The sequence below is a fragment of the Thermobia domestica genome, chromosome 2, assembly GCF_964235325.1.
Source record: "Thermobia domestica chromosome 2, izTheDome1.hap1.1, whole genome shotgun sequence".
In the NCBI taxonomy this organism is placed as follows: domain Eukaryota; kingdom Metazoa; phylum Arthropoda; class Insecta; order Zygentoma; family Lepismatidae; genus Thermobia; species Thermobia domestica.
The window spans coordinates 88,212,069-88,232,468 of record NC_137455.1 but is presented as its reverse complement, the minus strand read 5'-3'; the positions used below and the strand labels follow the sequence as shown (position 1 = coordinate 88,232,468).

General features: G+C 35.0%; 1 protein-coding gene across 2 annotated transcripts in view; it reads right to left on the bottom strand.

Annotated features, from left to right (window-relative positions):
• Dhc36C (Dynein heavy chain at 36C) overlaps window positions 1–20,400 on the bottom strand; it is a 365,150-nt gene that overhangs the window by 12,312 nt on the left and 332,438 nt on the right. For both annotated transcript variants that reach the window (XM_081743777.1, XM_081743784.1), the window contains 4 exons: window positions 17,922–18,156; window positions 12,412–12,563; window positions 10,579–10,716; window positions 5,086–5,229 (listed from right to left, as the gene is read on the bottom strand). In XM_081743777.1, the coding sequence (XP_081599903.1) occupies window positions 5,086–5,229; window positions 10,579–10,716; window positions 12,412–12,563; window positions 17,922–18,156 (669 nt within the window). The remainder of the gene's footprint in view (window positions 1–5,085; window positions 5,230–10,578; window positions 10,717–12,411; window positions 12,564–17,921; window positions 18,157–20,400) is intronic.

Below are 20,400 nucleotides of genomic sequence, written 5' to 3'. Positions count from 1 at the left end.
CCGGAAAGTTTCAGCGAATGTTACTATTTTCTTTACTAAAATCAATATTTTAAAAAAATTTAGACCCATAATGGTAAATTAAAATAATTTCTCGGATATATTATAACTAATTAAATTACAGATTGTTATCAAAATAATGGAAACATCTGGAAACATTCAACTTGCCAGATTAATAGGCGTGGAACTACCATTAGCCTGTAGAACAGTTCTGATTCAGCGTGGAATGAATGTATACACGTGTAAGTCATAAGTGGGTTCCAGAGGAATATTGTACGTATTATTCTTCGGGCCATGCAAGACTCAAGTTTGTCGGAGACGATAGAAAAGATCCAGAACTGGATCCAAAGTCTCAGCTCTAGAACTGACCACGTGTATTCAATAAAGTTGAAGTGTGGGGATTGGGCAGGCCAGAAGATATTGTAAATCAATCTGATGTGCTAAAATCATATTTCAACAGCTCCAGGTCCAGGTTATTTCAAGTACTGATTGAGTTCTGTTGTTGCGTTTTCCGCATCCGCTTTACGGTCCTTGATCCCAATTCTCTTCAATGCTCGACAATCCCTGTCATTAGACGTCTCTTCCGTTCACTATTATACTTTTCGGCAATGTTATTTTGCCATGAGGTCTGCAGAATGCCACAATCATGGACACAATTCCTGGTGATATACCTAACACAGAGACCACCTTAGATACACCTGCACCAACCAACCGCACAGCCAAAATTTGACCTCTTTGAAATTCAGACACGCTTCCCATTTTGCATCACCACCGTCTGCTCACTTCAATGTATGCCTCCATTCTATCCCGCATAGCGTATACAGACGTTCACCAAACAGCTTCCAGGTGCTACACGGATCCTCAGTGCCAGCACCTTACACATCTTGCATATTGCAACTCCAGGTGTTTGCATTATTTTGATAGCCATCTGTGTTTATTAAATAATTAAATAAGAATTACATTTAATTGATACATGTAGTATGAATGAAACTCATCCCGGAAGTGTGAAGAAATGAACGTCCACTTGGAATTGTGGCAAAACGACGAGTCATAGAACTGCGGTGACAGGCAGCTCACCAAGAAACAATACGCAGAGAATCCAAAAGTGCAGTAATCGGTTTGTACATTGAGGGCGCAAGCTATTCCCGCAATTTTCTGAAGAATACATGAACTAGCTGCAAAACGTGCGGCATGCTGTGATAGATGTTGATGGCGTAAGCCAATTCAAGATGGCGGACGAAACAAGATGTGCGGGTTTGCATACTCACATGCAAAAAGAACTACATGCGTACATGGAGCATGTAATTAACCACATTCGCAGTGATGGAATTATAAATATTGCATACTATGGTATGCTGATTGCAATAGCAATAGTCTGGGCGGGTTTTATCAGTTGGATTAAAACATTTTCCCAGTCAGCAGAGTTTTGCAGTGATTCTCATCAGTCACACTAGGCAAGGCCAGGACGTCACCATTCTTGCATCCCTGTCCCTTTCCCTATCTTGGCATCGTCAAACTTCATCAGGTATAAGACGTACATGTTTGAAGGAACACGATCATTTTCAATGCACGTGTTTACATGCATTTCGGGGAGGAGGGTAAGGCGACAAAGTGCTATCCACATACAAGTCTCCTGTAGACGAGCACCGAACGAAAAAAACAAAAAAAAGCCTTGTTTTTCATTTGTATGAAGCACACCACAGGTACAGAAGATTTGTAGGCAATCCGCTAGAGGTCTTAACAAGCTAATTTTCTGTGACGCTTGTAGTGCTTCGCTTTAGAGGCAGTGTTTATACGGTAGATTGCATGTCATACCAAACTACGTTCCTGAGTTAAAGTGGGCAGTGTGGAACGTGTGATTTGAAAAAATACAGCAACTGGAAAACAGTGCTCTGGTGTTAACTGAGGTAGTTTGATATCAAGGAGTAATAGCTGAGAGGCGAGGCGGTTGCATAGTGATAGGTTTCCTAATCAACAAATACCGTCGCATGTTCTTTTTCAACGGCTTGATCTTCGTCTTCGAGAAACGGATCTCTGAGACCCCAAATGGATATTGGGCGAATAGGAGATGTGCGAACTGTTAGGTTTGAAGAGGAACTTATTGCGGAAATTCACGCCCGTCCTCAATCCAGCACAAGCGGTATAGCCTAGACACTACACGTCAGTCATATGAGTGAGACGCGTGCTCCATGACAAAGCTATGCACCTATTCAAGTTGTAGAAAGTTCATGAGCTATTGCCAGAAGACTTTCCCGCTGTGTGGACTTTTATCAATTTTACTTACGTCAAACTATCGCCATTCCGCACTTTCCAACTGTGATTTTATGTAACGACGAAGCGATATTCAGGATCGGACTGAGAAGCTGTCGGGAGCACACACCTTAAATAATTAGGAGGGCGCACTGCCTCTAACATAGAGACATTTATTACATATGTATGTTCTATGTAGATTAACTGGCTCATAAACAGTAGTATATAAAGTCCTAATATAAAAATATCCCGGCAGTCCATTTAAACGCTCAAAATGAAGTTTCAAGTCCACATAGTTTTATTCCGTTATACTCAATAGAACATCTACTGCAAACATAAAGTGAGGACCTTGGAGGTCAAGGGATCTAACTGACTTTTAAAATAAAGTTTATTTATGCCCAGGAAATGATAATTTCTCCACAATTAAATATAAACTGGGAGGTGAACCACGACGGAATCCACTCATCGGTAGATCCTTGAGTGGACTGCGATGTGGTTTACCTTTTAGTTTGCATATTGTGCTGCGGGGAGTCCTTTTCTGAACATAAATAAACGTTATTGGAGAAGTCATGTACGACTTAGATCCCGTGTATTCTGGGGCCCTGATGTAAAAATGTGATATTCTACATTTTCTGTGGCATCTGATATGCTGAGTTGCTTTAAGTTTTACATATAGTTTTTGACAGCTCGAAAATGCACTTATGAAAATGCAGTTCAACGACATTCTTACCTTACATCAGAAGTCTTTTCAATTCCGCACTATCATGACAGAGTTTGTTAATTATGGCATCATTATTCACTTTATCTAGTATATCCCTTTCACACTGCATTAACAGGAACAATTCAAGGTTGTCTTGACCGAGATTCGCCCTTAGCCTAGATTTAATACTCTTAAGGCCGTGTCTAACGTTTTCACCTGAGATCATCAATCCCTATATAATAACATGGTGAACTTGTTTTCAAAGTATTATGAAAGCTATTTGTTTTATGTAGCTCAAAGTTTCTCCAGATGTTAACCTACCCCAATACTCATGTTAACATTATTATTTTTAATCTAGCTCTTATAGTTCAATAACATTACTTTTTACAAGGAAATATGACAGCGCTGGAAAGCACATAAGGAGGGTTTCTTTTCCTGTTCGTGGAGGTGCAGATACCTGATCCTTCACACCATTGTTTCTCACTGATCTTCAAAAAGTTGGTAGGGGAGGGAAACAATTTAGGAAATGAGATAAGATCGTTTATCTAAAAATGCGAAGAATGCATATCTTCGAAATTATGTTAGTTGCAATCTGATCATATGGTCGGAAAAACAAAAGGTTGCGGGAGGCAAGACAGGAAGCAAGAGGTTAAAAATGGTTGTCGCATATCTATAACTGTCTTCTTATAAGAATATAATTTGATAATGATTTTGCAGGGTACTTTTAATACTGATACTATGTGTATAATCGGGAAATGTATATTTATGGTAAATTTCATAGGAAAAGAATTATAAATACGAAAATTAGAATGAGTAAAACAAAATGTTAAATTGACAAGAAAGTTTTATTTTCGTTTTATTGTTCTTGTTTACTGCTCTTTTGACATGAAATTTGCCACATATATGTCTTTGCCGATTATACACATACTAGCATTATAAAAAATACCGGGAGAATTCGTCATCAGATTATATTCCTGCAACAACATATTTAGACATGCGACAATAATTTTGGACATGAGTGTACATACGGATAAAGAAACTCGAAACCACCTTTCGCAAGTAGATATTTGCCTAAGTATGTTTGTATCTGCGCCAACTTCGAACTGTTCACGGGAAAGGTCTTTTTCTGTGTTAAAAAGCGTTAAGAATCATTTACGGTCCAGAATGCACAACAAAAAATTTCAGCTCTTAGTTAAATGTGTATTGAAAGCGAACTGTTAAGAAAGATAGATTTTGAACCCGTTGTTAGTTTACAGACGCTAAAGCCAGAAAGAAGTGTTTTACTCTGTAACAAATATCGTACTATTTCCAGTAACTGTTGATGTTTAAAGATAAAAAGATAGTGTTACCGTCCAAACTATGACATAAAGCTTATAACCACTGTAAGATTCGAAGCGTCATAAATGCTTGTTTTATGTAATGTGATGAACGGAGGATTTGTATACTGCTATGTATATATTTTAAACTAGTTGTGCTGGTGTTTTATGAGAAGTGCGTACGTGTGTATCTTGGGGAGGGGGCACCTTAGATCAGAGTGCCTAGGGGCGCCAGAAACCTTAATCCGCCCCTGGGCCCATGTATCCTTCAGAACATTGCTGGGAATGCCTCTCTTCCTTTAGGGAATCCCTTAAGCCCTCAGAGTACACAACCGATTACTGCACCTTTGGATTCTCTGCGTACTGTTTCTTTATGAACCACCTGTCGCCGCAGATCTATGACTCGTCGATTTGCTACAATTCCAAGTGAACGTTCATTTCTTTGCACTTTCGGATGCAATTAACTCCGGATAGATACGGTATTCAACAATGTGTTACATAGACACTTTTCCTTGTTTTCATGTCTAGAATCACCTATCAAGTGTTGTAAACAACGAGCTACTGCACCCTATATAAGTTTTTCTAACGAAATATGTCTAGATATACGTTTAGATATATGTTTAAATATATTACACTAAATATGTATCTGTAGCAATTCCTGCATTGTGTCGAAAAGAAATGAACCAGATTGTAACTTCAAATATGGAATAAACACAAAACAAATTATTGATAGCTCTCACAAGAGACTTCGCTAATATATGGATAAATGCAGAAAGAACATAAATTCATGGTATAAGTGAAAGTTCAATTAATAATACATACTACTGGCATAGAATCTACCAGCACTTTTGGGTATGATTCATCTATAACCCATGTCTCATGATTCCATCGTGCACCATCAAGGAACAAGCCATCCACATAAACACCATCTTCTGGTGGCTCTGCAAAAGTAGTACCATGCATAATCTGTAATGGAAAAGGAACTGTCAGAAACCTCTTTGTAACACTTACGTTTATTTGTAATCAAGAGATACCATACATTGCTATTCTAGTAATCAAGAGATACCATACATTGCCATTCTAGTAATTTCAGAATGTTCGAAAGCTTACCAAGTCTAATACACAGAATCCACTTTCGTTGTTGTTTTCGTTTAATACTACAAACAGTCACCGGAAAAGAAATCAAATTTAGGTAAGTTGATTAGGGTAGCTTGGATAAGTAATAATATATATATTTTAAGTACAAGGTACTATGACTATTAATGGCTATAACACTTTTAAATGTCTAAGGAAGAAATAAGAAAATATGTTAATCAGAAAAGGTGAAGAAAAAATCAGAAAGGTACCACTAGAAGAAAACGAAACATAAATTTAACGTTGGTGCTACGCCAAAATCAAAAGTGTTCAATTTTGGCTATTTCATTTAAAATTAAGTATTCTGAATTGAAATATATCTCTAAATACCATGGCAAAATTACTAATATGAATTATATATCTAAATACGATAAATCGAAATGGAGTATCAATTTTGATGATCCTATGTAAATATATGTAGTTGCTGAACATTCAGATGAGATTCTTGCAGTTGACAACTTTGGTATTGGTATTGCGAACTTTGAGAAGTAGTCGTTTTGGTTGTTTTGAAAATATGAGTTCGATATGAAAAGATATTGTCGAAGTAAGCACGAAAAACTCGAGTACGAGGAAGAATATAGGAAATACTTCAAACAACGAAGATAATTAAGAATTATGAAACGACGAAAACAGAATATTTTCTGTAGCTGATCAGAATGACAATCGTAATACTATGGGAGTAATTTTGGGTGAGGAAAAGGTAATGAAAGTAGAAAAAAATGAAATGAAATCTTTAAGTTTTACGTCCCACGCTTATGCCGGTTAGGCTAAAGGAGACGTGATTATGAGAAATGAATGAAATGGTGGAATGAAGAAAGTGGGAGGAAACGGGAGAACCCCGATAAAACCCACGAGGACGGTGTTTGTCCACCACAAAGTCCACACGGCGCGAGCTGGGATCGAACCAGGACCCCAAGCACCAAAGGTGTCTACCACTGAGCCACCGCGCCCCTATAATGAAAGTAGAGTTTGTTAATGATAGCATTATAATGGTAAAGCTTACTGTAAAGAAAAATAACCTCATAGTGATACAGGTGTCTGTTGTGTACAAAACTGAAGTAAAGGAAAAATATGAAAAAAGAATAAGAAGACACAGATATAGTGAAAAGGAATTATATACCTCTAAAGTCGGAATCACAGTTAATTGTTTGTATACTTCCGCAAAACATACAAACACCAAATTTTGCATACTTGTTCGTCATGTGATGTGAGTAATGGGAAAATTCCGATATCATGAAAAAGGCGACATTTTCCATGCAAATGAAGTGTCGAAATTTTTCGTCGTTTTGAAATGCTGGTTTTTAGAGTAGTTCCACACATCATAGAAACGTCATACTTTGTCAGACAGTGAAGATAGGAACATAGTTTATGCTAGAAAAAGAGCATTAAAATTCGTTTTGGTTTGGCGGCGCAAATCGAAAAAATGTGAAATTTGTAATGGCTGTGTATAGGACGTTGAAATTCCGAGGTGATGTTTATTCTGATGCGTAGTTTACGAATCCACCCTTAAACTTGAAAAAAAATAGTCATTTTCGATGTAAGAAAATGCTGCGAATGTAATAAGGGGGCGTCTAATGATAGATAACTTGTAGATATGGAGGAATCACGAAATTGCGTTCAAGTGTGTAGATTACATCGGAAGTAAGGGGAAAAATCGGACATGTTAGAAAAGTCGTTATCTTCGATTCAAGATGGCGGTTCAAATGTTTGTAACCATGAAAATTGTAAGTTGTTCTGACGATAGGACAATCATGTTTTGCTATACTCTTAAGGATGAAGGGCAGTTTCAATGGAGAAACAAATCATTCGAGAAGTCGCCGTATTGAATGCAAAGTTGCCATGTTGTTGAATTGGCTTGATCTGCCTTGTTATGAGCTATGTTAAGCATAATAGAACAAACATAAATCAACGTACGAGCATGGCTCAGAGGTAACGTGTGAGCTTTCTAATTAGCAGTTCTGGGTTCTATTCCCGATTAAACGGTTTTGTATTTTTTCTTATCTCCATTTCTTCGTATTAGCAAACTACTTTCTGTTCGTATTGCGGGAACAAAATATTTTCATTATTACATACGTAGAGGAAAAAGATATATTTATACGGCAACTTTTGAGATGGTCTCGAAACGAGGCAGTATGTTCGTGTAAAGTTTCGAGACGATACTGAAGTATTTAAAATCAAACATATGTAGCTTTGGAAATGGAGCATCACCAGTGTGTCTTTCGGAAGCAATGTTCGGCGGGGGAGTATTAGCCCGGGGGCACTGCTGATTTGTTATTGTATTATAAACGTATTATTTTGATCTCGCCAGGGGCGCTCTGAGGAGGCAGTGTCCCCGAAAAAGAGTCTGAAAGAAACATTGGGCATCATTTTCACGATATAGTGTCCATACAAGACAACAATACATTTTGTCTCGCGACAACAGTGTCTGCTTCAAACCGGAAATGATTGCAAAATTTCTCTCTCCCCTTTTATGTCCTTCGTTAAGATACATGCGTATACCAAATTTGAAGTGAATACCACAAGTGGAAAGTATAAAATATTAATTTTAAGAAAATACAAACACACACAGGGACGTACGCAGGGGGTGGGTCTTGGGGGTCCGGACCACCCCCGAAATTCCAACTTTTGAGTAAATTTAGCCTAATTTTAGGGACAAGTTTAGAAATTTCAATATAAAATACCCTGATATTGAGTTTGGACCCCTCCCGAAATAAATTCCTGCGTACGCTACTGCACACACATGCTCATACACACACACACACACACACACACACACAAATGAGCACCTCTTGAAAATTGTGTCGTCGGCAGCGTACATAGTTATAATATATAAGATACGTGGAAAAGTGCCCCTTTTGATTTAATAGTTTTAGTTGCGGGTCCGGTTGGAATGAAATGCCGTGTATAATAGAATCAAGCTTATTTTCAATCACCAATGCTATAAAAATAAACTTTCAAAGAAAGAAAAAGTGAGAGAAAAACTTGTTGGGAATCGAACCCAGGTCTCCTGCCCAGTAGGCTCACGTCGTTTCCCTACACTACTCAATTCCTTAGATTTTGGACTTCCTACTTACTGCTCACATAGTACTGGTACGTAGCGGGCCCGCGTCTGTGGAATTATATACCTCTAAAGTCGGAAACACACTTAATTGTTTGCCTACTTCCAGAAAACATAGAAACACCAAATTTCGCATACATGTTCATCATGTGATGTGAGTAACGGGAAAATTCCGATATCTTGAAAAAGGCAATATTTTCCATGTGAATGTAGTGTCGGAAATTTTTCGTCGTTTCGAAATGCTGGTTTTTATAGTAGTTTTACACATAACAGAAACGTCATATTTTGTCAGGCAGTGAAGCTAGGAACATAGTTTGTGCTAGAAAAAGAGCATTAAAATTCGTTTTCGATTGGAGGCACAAATCGAAAAAATGTGAAATTTGTAACGGCTGTATCTAGGACGTTGAAATTTCGAGGTGATGTTTATTCTGATGCGTAGTTAGCGAATCCGCCCTTAAACTTGAAAATAGTAGTCATCTTCGGTGTAAGAAAGTGCTAGGAATGTTATAAGGGGGCGTCTAATTCTAGACAACTTGTAGACATGATGGAATTACGAAATTGCGTTCAAGTGTGTAGATTACATCGGAAGTAAGGGGAAAAATCGGACATGTTGGAAAAGTCGTTATCTTCGATTCAAGATGGCGGTTCAAAAGTTTGTAAGCATGAAAATTGTAAGTTGTTCTGACGATAGGACAGTCATGTTTTGCTATACTCTTAAGGATGAAGGGCAGTTTCAATGGAGAAACAAATCATTCGAGAAGTCGCCGTATTGAATGCAAAGTTGCCATGTTGTTGAATTGGCTTGATCTGCCTTGTTATGAGCTATGTTAAGCATAATAGAACAAACATAAATCAACGTACGAGCATGGCTCAGAGGTAACGTGTGAGCTTTCTAATTAGCAGGTCTGGGTTCTATTCCCGATTAAACGGTTTTGTATTTTTTCTTATATGCTGAGAAACATAGTAAAAAGTCTTTTGAATACGAAGGGAAATTGTTCTGACTCTATAATTAAATATATGAGAGACTGATAGAGTTCTTAGACAAAATAATAATGTATCAGCTAAGAAATCGAACTCACAAAGATGTGTGAAACTGTAGCATTAATAGTCCCATACTGCATGAAGCAAAAATCTATGCTTCGAATACCGACAAGAAAATTGGTAAATTGGAAACATAAAATGAAAAAAAAAAGTTTAAATTAGGAGGATAAGAGAACAAGAGATGTTATTGGTCTATTAAAAGTACTTAGTGAAAGATTCATAATTTAAAAAAAAAATAATAATAATCAAGGAAATGTGCGAAGTGACCAGTGAAGTACTCAAAGGGGAATTACCCCATATGAACAAGACATTATAAAAATATAAAATTTACGATATTGATATGTATATAAAAATCCTAACATAATATGAACTTGAGAGCTTGAACCTTCTTTGACAAAATTCTGCGTATGATACTGATAGTAAATATTGATTTTAAAAAAGCTCTTGACAAATAAACTGGGAAAATTCTGATGGAAGTGATAAAGAAAGTAAACTGGAATGGAATTGTTGCAAAATAATCAGAAATTAGAATATGAGAAGGAATGACAAACAGAAGTGCAATTAAAAGAGGAGTTCAACAAGAGTTCTGACCCTCGCCAGCATTAAACATCTGTTGAAAAGTAATAATGAAGAATGGTTTACACATGGAAGATGGTATTTCGATAGGAAGTAGCAGGATTAGGTGCACACATTCTGCAGATGGTATGGAACGCAAATGAAGGGGTAACGAATAAATAATAGATGAAGCTGCACTCTCAGCTTCACCCCTTTCCGACGTTGAGAGTCTGCTGTTTGAACCGGAACACACAAATTTATTAAATGGTTATTTTCAAAGGCAAAAAAAAAAAGAACATATGTTTTAACATAAACTTCCGCAGCCCAACAGTAGCTAGATAAGGAAAGAAAGACCTATTTGTTCCACGTTCTCTTTACAAATAATCTAATTTCGTGAAACTACCAACTTTTAAATTAACCAGGATTCTCTTACTATAGTACTCATAAAATAAATCAGAGAAAAAAATGGTTCTGATTTATGGGTTTTCATGTAATGCCTTTTCAATCCAGACAGATAAACAACCTACCTCAAAGTCATAAGTAAGCAAATCAATGGCTATTTTGTATTTCCGAGCATAATTCTGTTGAGCTCCCGTAAGAAAAGCTTGAGTAAAGAAAAATCCCGATAGCCAGAATACGTTAGGAGGACCATCTTCAAACCATTTCTGTAAGAAATTAAAGTCTTGAAAGAATATCACACCACAAATAATTATTAAAATCAATATGTAAATGTATTCACATATATTTTTAAATTAAATCACATTTATGGACGACTCAATGCTCGAAAGACTAAACACTATTAGGGCTCATATCGAGATTTTCTTAAAGTGTTGCCACAAGTTATCATATATTGAATATGTGATGCTACAAGTTATCATATGCTGCATATGAACTATCGCTGATACGAACTACTAAATGCTTTCTTTTTTCAAACTTACTACACGGCATTTAGTTACCTACGGCATTGAGTAACTATGTATTCCACTTTCTATGAGTATAGAACTCAGCCCTTAAGTATCTTATACATATGCACACCAACTTATAAGTAACACTGAGGAGATAAAAATTGATACTGAACTCGAATATCGGAGATTTTCTTTCAAAATCATCGTATAAATAAAAATCAATTCAATTCAAAGAGAATTTTTCTAAGTGAGAATGTCCTATGATGAAGTATTAATGTTGTACAAGCTTTCTTATATCGATCAGAAAGATCCGTTGAAGCGCTAACTCAGGAAAACATTGACATAATCCTTGAATATCACAAATGATCACCGATTGACCTTTAGCCATATTCATATATTTGTTTAAAAAGATTTAAAAAAAATTATTTGTATATATATATATATATATATATATATATATATACGTATATCTACAGATGAGTAGTAGATAAAGTTGCACTATTTTTAACTTCGCCATGATAAGTTAAGCATTGTGTAATGAATGCTACAATTTAGTAGTTATCCACTGAGACAGATGCAACCAGTACTCTGTTCAAAAATATTACAGAAATTAAAAACTTCCATTCCTATTATTGAAGGAGCAAAAAACATGTCCGAAAATCGGAGTTAATATTTGCATATTGCCTAGGAAGAATTATTTTAAATTATATACCTGTATATGTACCAGAGAATATTAAAAAGAGGTTACTCAAATATTAATCTTGTTTCACATTTCTCACTATCTGATATGGTGAAAATACCATCAGCAAAAATATTTCTTTAACACTAATTACTCATTTATTATTATTTTTAATTTATTAAGATAAGTTTTAACAATTTAATCATGATCTTTAAATGTGTATATGAACAACAAAAGAGATATAATTTGTAAATAACTAACTTACATGAAAAAAAAAAGGAAAATACTTAAGTACGGTTGGATAAGTATTATTTTGAAGTATCGAGAATAAAAAAAATACAAATATATAGGAAGAAAGTGTGTTAGTATGTTGTTATCATATTTGAAGCCAATAACTGAAAGTAAGAACAGTAATAAATTCAAGTCAATGTAAAAATAGATGGACAGTTGCATACCCTGATTGCAATGCTACCAGATTTTAGCTCTGCAAGAGTATTTACTGAAAGATTATAAGACGCCCGTAAATATGGAAGATGTTAAATTTAAATTACTACCAGCATGCAATTAAAAAATAACAAGAATATTTAGCACAATGTTTGATAGTTTCAGTGTATGATGTATGAAAATGTTCAAGTGCACTCGAAAATGTACTACATATAAATATTTGTGAATTGTAAGGTATTAGTGAAAAGTATAAAATCTTCATTAATAATAACAAAGAGAAGTATATCTTCTATCGATTCACAGTGAGTTTCACATCACTACTTATTAGTTACCTGCAAGAAATGTAGTCGGGCCAAGAAATCTGCAACATAGCTTCCTAGAGGTTTTAATGATGGGTATGACTTCCCTTTCCAAAGATTTGGTATTCTTGCTGTGATGATACTATTGAAAACTTCCTCTAGTTCTACTGACATTACCACAAGCCCTAGAACATAGAAGTCACTAGAAAATCACATTATCAGGTCAATACATCTTTAAATTATATTATTAAGATGTTTAAATTTATGGTTTATAATAGAGACGTCAAGAACGAAGTTATTTGTTCCGATAAGGCCAATGACCGACACATGTTGCACATCAAAAATTAACTTCTAAAAAGTGTAATTGAAATGTAAGTTCGACAAAATATATTAAAATAATATTTTAAACCTTTATCTTATGAGAACTCTGAAGACCACACACATTACGGATTCTTGGGAGAACTAATACGAATTCTGACTTCATTTATATAAGACATACAGATTTGATATTAATTATGAAAAATAAAACATTGTATATTTGATTATTTGCTATTCCAAAACTGGTGCTGCGGTTTCTCTGTATTTTGATTGGTACAAGTTTGAGTGTAAGTAATATCAATTTGATATGTGAAACAGGTACAGAATTTCGGTATAAGTCAACTTTCCCAGTTTTAATGTATCGCAACCAAGTTAGTTGAGTTATTTGTACCCATCATAGCAGTGCTGTAACTTGATATGTTCGATATTGACTTATCCACAATCTCAGTTCAACCGTTACTGCTTTCTCTCGAGTGCGTCCACAAATCTTCTCTTCACATATCGATGGCCTGTTTATCTTCCGCCTAACTAGAAGTTTTATGTCCTACTTTCCAGTCATACGGGAAGACATCTTTGTTTCACTATTCGGCAATGTCCAGACATTGCAGCTTGTTTCCTACTTAATGGAATGTGCTGTATATGAAGAAATTATAAGTGCATTTATGTTTTCCTTGTTGACGAGAGCTCGTGTGATTGACCCACAGCACCACTGAACAACAATAATTTATTTTGAAGGTCAATATAAGATTTTACAATTCAGCTTAATTACAAAACTGATAAATGTTTATCAACTGAGTGACCCTGGTCCTCCTGCTCATCGAGTCTGACTTTTTGAAATCAAATTAGTATTGATTTCTTCCCAACAGATCTTTCAGATGTCACTCACGATACTAAAAAGTACTACTGGAGGCATCTTTATTTCTTCCAAAGAGCTTTACTTATAAATAATTCTTGAAATTATTATCTAGTTTCTGCCATCACATCCAACAAGCAAACTTCTCATCATCCATCGGATCTTTGCACGTTTCTTTCTGGCTCTCAAGGCTAGATCGACTTCCGAAGCGTAGACATCTGACTAAGAACAGGATTACCACAATATTGATTTTCTTTGGAGTTCAACGCCTCACGGTGATGATGAGATGGAAGATAATGGTGAAATGACGAAAGTGAAAGGAAACGGGAAATCTCCTAGAAAACCCACGCACATAATGTTTGTCCACCATAAAGCCCACTTGGTGGGTGCTGGGATCGAACCAGGGATTCCATACCCCCTTGTCTCTCCCCTTAAAACAAAACTTTTCAGATATGCTGGAACACGTGTTCCTTTGTTTTTATTGACGAGTATATATATATATGTATGTGAGTGCTATATATATACACACCAAGTTTCATGTTCCTAGCTTGAGAGGTTCGTAAGAAATTATATTTTTCGCATTAATTTTGACGCCCCTTTCCCTTAGCATTTTAATTAATTTAACACGATAAAAAAACAGTACGATGTAGGCAATAACTATACCCAAAAAAAATCAATTGGTTCAATCCGTGATTCGATCACAAACAACATCAGTTTCATTTCTATATAATAGATTTCCAGTGAAATTTATTAACGAATTGAGGGTTTTTATAGAATATAGTGTGTGTTTTGCTGGAGATTAAAGACTTACTCCTATGGTTTGGGATTGAATTAGTCATAAGAAAGAGGGACGGTCGCTTGCTTCAATAATCCATAGCATCACTAGTTGTAGAAAGAGGCTACTTCAGATGCCGATTGATCTTTTGTATTCAGTTATGAGTACTAGCTCTACAGGTTTTTTAAGGCAACCTTCTTCAAATTTTCGATGATCACATTAACCTAGGATTGGTTTCCATCAACTATTCCTCTTATACGATGTTACCTTAGCATAAGTTTTGTACGTCATCACCTTGGTCACTTTCGCTCTCCATACACCTAACACACTGGCAATCTAGATACATTTGCTCCAACTAACTAACTGCGCAGACAGGTATCCTAATTTACACCATCAACGTCTGGCGTAGTACATACACACTCTAATCCGTATTACGATAACATTTTCAAAAGTTTCGGTCCTAATACTGAAATATCCGGCCAGTAGTAATAAGCTGTTCATGGTACATAGTGCCATCTATGGAAGAAAAATGTATCAGTTTCAACTCCAGCTACGTCAGTTCGTTGGTGAGAGTCACTTGAATCAGTCACTGCGAGTTGAGCTCACATACTACATGACAATGCTCCAATCTACACGGCCGTTGCTGCTAAGGTTGCAGTGAAAAATTGTGACTTCGAAGAGATTCAGCATCTACCCTACAGCTCAGATTTAGCAACAGCTTTGGTAACAACAGCCATATTGACTGGAGCATTGTTATGGAGTATGCGAGATAAACACACAGCGAGTTATTCAAATTACTATCACAAACTGACGCAGTTAGCAGCATTGCGAAGAGTTTAGAACGTTTTCACACCAGATCAATGACTTAAAAACCACCAGAATACCACTAAAAGTTGTAAAAGCCACTAAAAATTCCACTAGACATGGAAATGAAGTCAGTTAAAAATGGTAAATTTTGCGAATAGACTCTTTGGTTTGTTAGGACTCCAATTACAATATAAACATCACAGTAGATCTATTAGAACAATGCAAACTACGAAAGCTAAGTATACATTTCACAGACTGAAAAAATCCAAATTCTTACTAGACTCTCAATTATCACAACAGATGCCAGAAGTTGAACAGAGTGCCAAACACATTTTAGAAAAATCACAATTAAGATGTCTAAATATTTGATACATACCACTGTTGATTCTCATAATCACATTCGAATTGTCTATATAGCACCAAATTGACTTCATCAAGTGTTTCTTTTACAACTGTTACAATCTATACAACACGAAAATAATAATAATAATAATAATAATAATAATAATAATAATAATAATAATAATAATAATAATAATAATAATAATAATAACAAAGAAAAAGCAGGACTCGCCTCTATGCAGTATGATATCAGAAACATAGTGCAGGTCATTAAGTTCAAACTTTCATTTGTTTCCATCTCGCGGAATTTTCAAGAGATGCTGCTTTATCAGTGAGCAAGATTTCGTACATCAGACTGTCAGTTCACTATTAAAAATCCACTAGATTTTCACCAAAAATAATTCTTGATGCATCATTTACAATTCGGATGACGAATATTTTAGATATTAGAACTCTCTGAATTATAATTGTAACCCTTTTACTCCTTCGTGTGATGTCTCTCTTAAAATATCAATCTTTTATATCGTACGTGATCTACAAATCTCTATTCTATCTAATTCAAATTTAGCACAGAGGCAGACTTTGACTTGTTCAGTAAGCATGCGAAATATTTTCCTGTGCAGTTCCTTGGTTCCCGAGTTATTGGCCATCAAAGCTGATGTTTGAACTAAATTCAATTTTCGAAAGAATAAGAAAGAAAAAAAAAGTTACTGAATAAAAAATTAGCGGAAAAGACATTGAACAAGAATTTAGGATTTAGATTTCTGGGCTTTCGGCATCTATGGCCATTTAGCCCGTCACGTATGAGGGGTGATGTCCCTCGGCGAGCACACTACCTGGGGAAAGGGAAGGAAGGGAGTGGCATGGGACCTATAAGTTAGGTACCACCCTGGCATTTGCTGGTGTGAATGAGGAGAACTTCATTCAGGATGCTTTTCATACTTTTTCGACCGAGTGTCCTCACCGGGAATCGAACCGAAGACAAGAGCGTTAGCGACTACGCTACGCTGGGCCACTAAGTAAAATGCAGTGTGTACCTTTAACAAAGATGTGCTTAAAGCAATGAAGGGCGAATTTCTCCCGCAATCGGAAAACTAATTACTAGTTATTAAAATAACAATGAAAAATGGAAACCTAAAAGAAATGATATGTGTACTGCACACAAATTATTGTTTAGCCCACACAGTTATTAAAAGAATAGAGATATGGAATAACTTATGTATAGCTACCAGCTAGAGTTTCACACGTAGTTTCGTGTTTGAGTACATCCCAGCCAAAAAATAATTAATTTCTCGAATTCGAAGCTATTGCTCGAAGTTGAAACATTGCTAGGTACGTTACTTCGTGTACTTAAAATATGGTACAAACTTCAACTCATTACCTTCATTGCAAATCAGAAGTGTACTGCGAGCGAGTCAGTTTGCATCTGGCCCTACCAAGTAAAAGAAGAGTGATTTATGGATTCATATATATATTTGTCGGATAAATATCAAGAATACCATGTATAACCTTTTTGGAAAAAACCTGAACACTTCTTTTTAAAATGCTGTATTTTTAAAATTGTGTATAGAACTGTTATAGCATTTTTCTTTGAAAAAAAGAGTACAATGCTTTTTAAGGAGAGATGGGTGGCTACGATCTTTTGAACAATGCACTTCTAAAGTTAAGTAACTCTAGAGTGTTATTTGCATTATTTTCATGCGAAAAGGAAATAATTACGTTCTAAACTTTGAATAATTGAGCCTTCAGTTAATGAATATATCTTTGCCTCCAAGTCCGAATTCTTTTCTTTGAATATGTTTGTGTGTATTCTTTGAATACATTCGAAGAGAGATGAGGGCTGAGAATGAATTCCGCTCCTGGCAGCAATACACAAGAGTAGATACGTAACTTTATGCAACAGGGTAGTTTAAAATATGCTATTCAAATTTACTTCTGAAATGACTGAATAACAAAGAACTATTTTAAAAATTAAAATTGTTTTTTTTTTTTTCGTTTTTCCTAAATTTTAGGTTTTTCTTCCACCATTTTCGGAACCTTTACAACAGTACGAGCACCAAAGGTGCGCGCGCTAGTAACTAGACCAGAGTGAAGGGATAACACTCTTAAGATACTCAAAATACTAAATTCCACAAATCAAAATTTGAAGTAATTACATTATACATTTTTACGCAAAAAATGAACAGTTGTAATAAATTTATTAACTTCCAATTATATGAGCGGTAAGCATATATTCTTTCTGCGCTTATGGTCCCAGGAAAGATTCTCAACATAAGATTATTTGGTTAGAGTTCCATCTGTAAATCATAAGTCTATGTTTCATGTTGTCTCAGTGCCGACACCAAAGGTGTTAAATTCAAAATAACAAAGAACGAATACAAGATCAAATAAATATTTCATTATTTCTTTATAAAATATTAACATCAAATAATATAAATCAATTCTAACCTTTTATTGCTTTCTGCAGATTTATTAAGCTATTCCTGACGCAGACTATCAGATTATTAAACCTAGTCATTTCTTGCACCAAAACAGTGTTCATTGATTGGTCATAAGAAGTTGGGTACTTGTTTAGTGCTGCCTCTACATCAAAATTTGGAGGTAACTTCTGCAAAATATCACTGGCAACCTCCCCAACTAATTCATCTGGCGATTTTCCTCCGCCCTGACTCGCAGCTGCCGACTGAAATAATTAAGAAAGAAAAATAATACGTAAACAAGGTATAGTATCCCTAATTATTAAAGTTCTCATCAGCGACTAAAATAATTATTTTTAATAAAACCGTATTTTATAACCAAATTCGCAACGTACTTCCCACCTTTATTGTGAGCGACATTATAATACACTCAGTGTGCTAATACAATATTTATAAGAAAAAGTTTGGGTCACAATTACGAATTTTTATCAGTAAGTAATTGTAATTCGTGTGAGTCATATGAAGATGTACTAAATATTGGAGCAAACTTTTCGCCATTTATCATGAAAGAGCAAAAACAGTAATGACAAACCAAGCCATAGATTGATTCCAAAAGTGTCCAATTGTGATAAGATCTTATTTTGACATTGTATATACTTTAAGCTCCAATAAAATGACTGAAAATGCTGAATTTAAGTACTAGTGGTTCTGTGGTTATATGTACAAAAAAGACAGTTATTTTTGCAAGAGTCATTAGGTGTATGTTATTTTGGGACTCTTTTTAATTCTGCGAAGTATTTGAGAAGTGTTATTTTGTACACTGGTAAAAAGCGTTACGTTGTGAAGTAATCTACTTGATTTAGATGCTCAAGGGTAACATCCTCATGAAGAAGATACCAGTATCATAGGGACATCGAAATGGTAAGGACATGATTTAAAAAAGATATAAGCAAGGTTTATAATCATTTTATTTGCTTATACATGGATTATAGCGTATGAAATGAGTACTTGAACATTTTATAAGCTGTGCAGTTTACGTTTCGCTGTGCAGTCATAACCTACTGAACTGAACTTAAATATGATGACTAAAAATCAGACATTCAATCATCAGAAACATGGAAAATAGGCACTAAAATATAACTCAAAATAATGAAAATGATATACAGAAACTGAAATTCCGCCACGCGTAGTGTTCAAACAACCTATCAAATATCAGATCGTTAATGGTAGAAAACTTCTAACCGAACAAATATGACATTCTTTCTATGTGTATCTAATCAATTATTTACAGAATATTCTCTTTTCACACAGTAGTCCACAGAAAGAAAAAATATTCGTAAATTTAGAATGAGTAGACGAATTATTAAAGTATATTTTAATACATTCTAGTAGCCCGTCGAAACGAATCATTAATTGGGATCAAGATTACTATATTGAAATTTTAATAATAATAATAATAATAATAATAATAATAATAATAATAATAATAATAATAATAATAATAATAATAATTATTATTATTATTATTATTATTATTATTATTATTATTATTATTATTATTATTATTATTATTATTATTATTATTATTTATTTATTTATTTATTTAATTATTCAAATTTTCAATTGACAAAGTCTTTGATCGTACAACACATCTTTTAAAAATACATAAATAATATTTTCATTTTCAAAGAACATTTTAAAACACGCAAGAAATGTGGATTGGCACAGTTTCATCTTTGAACACTTGTGCAATTGTCTTTAAGTCCTTATTAGTAGCAATAACTTGCCCATATTTCCTGCGGCAACATTATATACATGTATGAGGTGGAGATTAATCTTGACCTGAATAAAGTTCGTTTCTGTTATTTCTAACCTTCTAGAAAGCGACAGAAATCCATATTGAACAAGATATTTATGTATTTATTCCAGTTAAGTCCTGATTTTGAACAAAATGTGAAGAATATGCACTTAAAGTACAATATAGGCAATATAAAACGAAATAGGCTAAATAAATTTAGCTTAAATTGAAGCATAGAAATTCTTCCCAAAAAGCAAGTGCAGTGTGTTTATTTTTATCCTGTCTCTAACATTAAGAAACAGACATTTGTCTAACATCCGGTGTCTAGTGATAATATATTATCTCTGAACTTACTATATTGATTGAGACGTTGCAAGTTAAGAAGACTTTAGCAGAATCAGAGGACAAGCTAAGCGACAAACCGTTGAGCGAGTTCTTAACACGTTTGACTTGAATCCTCTTCAATTGCTGCCTTGAGTTGGTCCAAATCAAGAGATTTTGGTCTGCCCGATCGAGGTTTGTCTTCAAATGTCTTATCGCCGGTCGAAAAGGTCTGAAACCACTTTTGAGCTGTCCGTTCACTAAGTGTACCTTCTCCAAACACTGCACATAGTTTTCTTGCTGCTTATGCACCTTTTGTGCCCAACTTGAACTCATACAGTAAACAAGCCCTGATTACTGCGTTCGACACAGACATGGTTCACTGCGAATA